A 5040-nucleotide genomic window follows, 5' to 3' on the forward strand; every position below is an offset into this window, starting at 1 on the left:
AACAAAAGAGTTCTATACAAAAAGAAATAACAAAAACAGAAAAAACTCATATAAGAAATAATAAAAACTCCATAAAAAATTATATACATGAGAGAACATTAGAAAAAAAAATATTATAGAAAGAAAAAACAATAAAATTCATTATATAAACAATGAAGGACAGAATTGATATATAAGAAATAAATTTCTTTAACTAATGATCTAACGACAACAAATAAATACAGAGGCTAGAATTATTAGCTTTATAAACATGAATGAGACTACAGATCACATTTGCATTTAGAATGAAAAAAGATAGTTAAATAGCCAAACGAAAAAGTAAAACTTAGAAAAAAAATTAAACGTGCGATTTAAAACTTTCAAATTTCAACGCTAAACAAAACATACTCATACCCATAATAACAGATTTGATTAGAACCTCTATAACTCTTTTACATTGGTAGAGAGAAGATCTCGAATTGTTGGTTGTGTCCAAGGGAGAAGTGCACCGTAGATATACATTCCCTAATCCAATTTATCCATATGCGGACGAACCTTAATTTTTTAAGCATAAAGTATATTAAATTTTATTGGTTAATTGTTAATTTAGTTTTTAAAAGATAGTCATTCTTTAAATTTGTCTCTAAAAAATTTTATCAATTAAATTGATCCTTCAAGAATTATAAATTAATCATAGTTATCTTTCTATTATAATTAACAATTTCTGTTGACAATACTAAATTGATAGATTTTCACAAACATATCTAATTAGCGTCCAATTAGACATGTCAGATATCACGTATATTGTCAGTTAATATTTCATATCATCAATTGTTAACGAAAATTGTTAATGTAGTAACGAAAATTGTTAATGTAGTAACGAAAAGACAAATGTGATTAATTTGTAATCATTCAAAGACTCATTCAATTGATAAAATTAAAATCTTTTAGAAACGAATTTGGATATAGACTTATTTAATTAAATTTTCATAGTGGTCTTTGAGATTCACGACATTCATCATTTTAGTATTTCATATTCAAAATTCACTATATTGGTTCTCGAGATCCAGCTCCAGGCACCATATAAGCTAGCGCTGACTTGTCACGCTAAACATAGAGTTAAATGACGTCCTATTTTGGTGCTTAAACAAGGCAAAAACAAAATCGTTTTAGAAAACAAAATGAGATAAAATGGTTTGCACATATATAAACTCTTCGCGCAAAAACAAAACGACATCGTTTAACTATGTGTCCAGTGTGACAAGTTACTGAAAATTTGGCTGACTTATTTTCCAAAATCTAATTTGATCATTAATCCTATATTTCATTCAACACGATGAACATTAATCCTATATTTCATTCAACACGATAAGCTCTGTTCATGTCTAACTTAAGCGCTCTATCAAACAAATAATCAACATATTGGCATCAACCTAATAAAATCTAATAAACCAGTATTTCAAGGTTGAAATGGTGCATTTTACTTGCTAAAACTTCTATTGTTGGTATAAAATCATCTGCTCCTCACTCTCATATAATGATTAGTTGATTACTAACAATCTTGCCAAAATTGCTAGCTGGGACTGTAATAAGAAAACAAACATTAACATTTGGATGAGTAGAATTCACTCCAAATGGATTTTATGATACACATTGTATATGCCTAAAAGTGCACAACAAAGCTTGACTACTGGTACACAAATGATACATTGAGATACATAAGAACATGTGATAGCATAAACAAACCATATAATAAGCGACATTTATAATTTTTTCTCAGCCATCACTAACATGATGCATGTTCTTGATGGCTAGTGTGCTTATTCTACAGCTATCATGAGTTTTTCCGCTAATCTAAACAACCGAATGCTAAATAGTAGTTACTATTTATTTACCCTTCCTCGTCATAATCTTCTTCATCAACTTCTAGTTGACCACCGAGCTGCGCAAGCTGCATTGAGTCGATGGCCATCTTGTCCACGTCAGAAAGGGACCAGCCCGGAATTTCCTCGTGCTTGCTCTCTTTTTCAGGTTCAGGTAATGAGGCACCAATTGCTGCTGCTGTGCTATCGTTTTTGTCCAGGTTTTGGTTTGTGTCAGAACTGGGAACAGCATTTGGGAGTGCCTCGAAGCTTTCAGTAGCGACGGCAGCGATATTCTCCTTTGGTAAGTCCTCAGACTGTGAACCATCAAATATTGCCGCAGGTGTGCTACTATTATGTTGACTGCTCTCCGGAATAGAAGCACGAGGCTCAATTTCAGGTTCCGGACGATATGCCTCTCTTTCTGCAGTTCTAGCTCCTCGGCCACGGCCTCTTCCTCTACCTCGGCCCCTTCCCCTTCCAGTACTACCAGTGTGGCCTAACTCATGCTAGAATAAAAGAGAAAAAAGAAACATTATTCACCAAAATAGATAGATTAAGAAGGCTTCAAATAGCGTCGTAATATCATTCTGGTAATCTGAGAGATTTCAATTTTTCTTTAGTTTCAGCAGCACAAGCTTTACTGAAAACTAAAGTTGTAAAAAAGAGAGAATTATATTAGGGAGTTCATTTTCCCATAGAAGAACTAAATACTAGTGTGTATCTATGTTATTCAAAATGAAGCATTAACATAATCTTGGTTTCCCACTTGAGAACTAAAATATATAACAGCGCTTTAATTTTTTAAGAAACTAGATCTCAGGAAATCTTGAGCAGGATGGAAAACAAAACAGAGATACAAATGTTAGCAGAAGTGCAATTACCATTTTGCTCCTCTTAGCCTCTTCATCACTGTCGTTACAATCATCAGTAGCAGCCTTCCTGTACAGATCATTTATATAAATAAATCGGTAACTATTTGTATGCATCAATCAGAAGGGAAAAGAAAACTAAACAGAACAAAGACACTGGTCTTCAAACCTTCTTTTGTAAATGACCCGATCATCGGATCCAGCTTCTGTATGGCCATGGCCATGGCCATGGCCGTAGTCAGGAACCCTACTGACAACATCCCTCAGAAAATCAAAGACATTGTAGCTTTGTACGCAATGTTTTCTGCAATTTACATTTACCGTTTGTTAGACTTCGATTCGGAAGGAAGCAAGCAAACAGTAGAATAGCATAATGAAAAAAAAAATTAACAATACATGAATAAATCAATCAAATTAGAGAAGATATCTGAAACAGATAACACAAATTACAAATGCTAGGTATTTTCTATTGCCATCAATTCCTTAAGAGTTTTTGGTTAAAAAAAATGAACCCTCTAAATCATAGCACCAAAAACACAAGCTGAGCACATTTGGTCATTGTCAATTTGTCATTGCTTCAATAAGGTAGTTTTGTATGACATTATCAGCACTTTAATGCATATAAAGTGACATTATTCTAAGGCTATATTTGGATACTTTCTCCAAGGCAGAAACTCGTTGGATTGTGGAGACAGAGACACAATTTTTCTATTTCAGAGACAAAATGTATATTCTGTGTATTCCCAAAAAGTAGGAGAAAGCCAGGCACAAAATATCCATCTCCATCTCTCAATCTCTATATGTCTGTCTCAAAGACAGAATCCAAACGCACCTGAGTTTGTTTTATTGCCTTTTCTAAAACTCATCATTTCAATATTATTATTTCAGAATTGAGCATGCACTTGTTTATTCAATAAAAGAACCATTTGCTAAAATGTAGCTTCACAAAACAATTTTTATATTGGATTTCAACGAAGATATGTCTATTTGGTCTTAGTTTTAGCATTTTTAAGTTAGAGACAGATCAATAAGGCATACCGAATTAACAATCTAATCCATAGCCAAGTATCATGGGAGTTTTTTCTCTTGACTGAATTTTTTTTGGTTCACTTTTAAGTCACATTAGTGGAGCCTATCAATAGGGAGATATGAACCGAAATAAAAGTCAGTCAAAACATTGAGAAAAAAAATCATCAATTCAGAGATAGCTCTAGCTCAACAGAAGGGGAGATAGCTTAATAGTCATTGACTTACAAATGCAACGAGTTCATGGTCTTTGCTCCTCTCTGAAGAGTTATTTCATACGTGCGGTCACATAGATCTTGCAAAAATAGCTCCAAAGCTTTAGCTGCAATGCATTCATGTCATCAACATAGAGTGAGAAAAACCAATAGCTTAAAAAGTTAACAAGACAGTGAGTGAAAGGAACTCACAGACTAAAACAGGAACTGCAAGTGCTATCTTTCCAACATCTTCATCTGCTTGCATTATCTTCTTTATCCGAGCCTGCAATTTAATGTTTCTATCAAATACCATGTGTTTTTACAATGTTCTTGATTCCTCAAAATACTTAACAAACAAGTAGAACATCCAACAAAGCCTAAAAATTACACAATCAAAACTTAAAACTGAGTAAAAATTTCATACGAGCAGACTCTGTTCCTATCAACATCTTGATATAAGACAAGAACATTATTTTATAAACAGAATTACTATAAGTGTTTGAATTATTACACCTTTGAATGTCTCTTTTCCAAGGATATCTTGTACTTTTGGCTTTTTATAAATTAGGAAGGGAACAAAATAAGAATAAAATAGTAGAAAAGAGCAACTATTTAGAGCCTAATTTATATGCACGGTAAGGATAAAACTATTAAAAAAGATATTAAACTAAAAGATTTAGCTATCTTGTGTCCTTACGAGTATCGACACATGTTGAGATTATTTCAATGCATTTGTTTTGCATTTATTAAAAGAAAAAACTTAAAACATTCAGTAACCCTAAATCCTAAACCAAATTACTCATCTCTATAGTTACATTTCATTTAAATTCAAGCAGCACAGAGAGAAGAAATGGATTACAAAGAAGATATAAATGGGGTGGAGAATTTATTATGCTGGTCCAGCGTCCACTCCAAAGTCAAATACTTTTAATACCAAACAAAATTTACACCACCCAAAAACCCAAACATAAAAAGAAAAAAGAAAAATTCACAGTAGCCAAAGATCACTGAAACCCATCTAACTTAGAACTAACATATAGCCACCTGTAATTAACACAAAAAATAATTTTTAAAAAAAATAAAAAACTGAAATTTAAGTGTTTA

General features: G+C 32.5%; 1 protein-coding gene across 1 annotated transcript in view; it reads right to left on the minus strand.

Moving 5' to 3' along the window:
* The window catches only part of LOC107613383 (dr1-associated corepressor), a 3955-nt gene continuing 480 nt past the window's right edge, over positions 1566–5040 (minus strand). Inside the window, exons 2-6 of the mRNA XM_016315349.1 lie at positions 4147–4219; positions 3968–4061; positions 2883–3017; positions 2726–2783; positions 1566–2350 (exon numbers count right to left, since the gene is read on the minus strand). Coding sequence (XP_016170835.1) covers positions 1871–2350; positions 2726–2783; positions 2883–3017; positions 3968–4061; positions 4147–4219 — 840 coding nt within the window. The 3' untranslated portion in view covers positions 1566–1870. The remainder of the gene's footprint in view (positions 2351–2725; positions 2784–2882; positions 3018–3967; positions 4062–4146; positions 4220–5040) is intronic.

Source organism: Arachis ipaensis, chromosome B08 (genome assembly GCF_000816755.2).
Source record: "Arachis ipaensis cultivar K30076 chromosome B08, Araip1.1, whole genome shotgun sequence".
NCBI classification, from domain to species: Eukaryota; Viridiplantae; Streptophyta; class Magnoliopsida; order Fabales; family Fabaceae; genus Arachis; species Arachis ipaensis.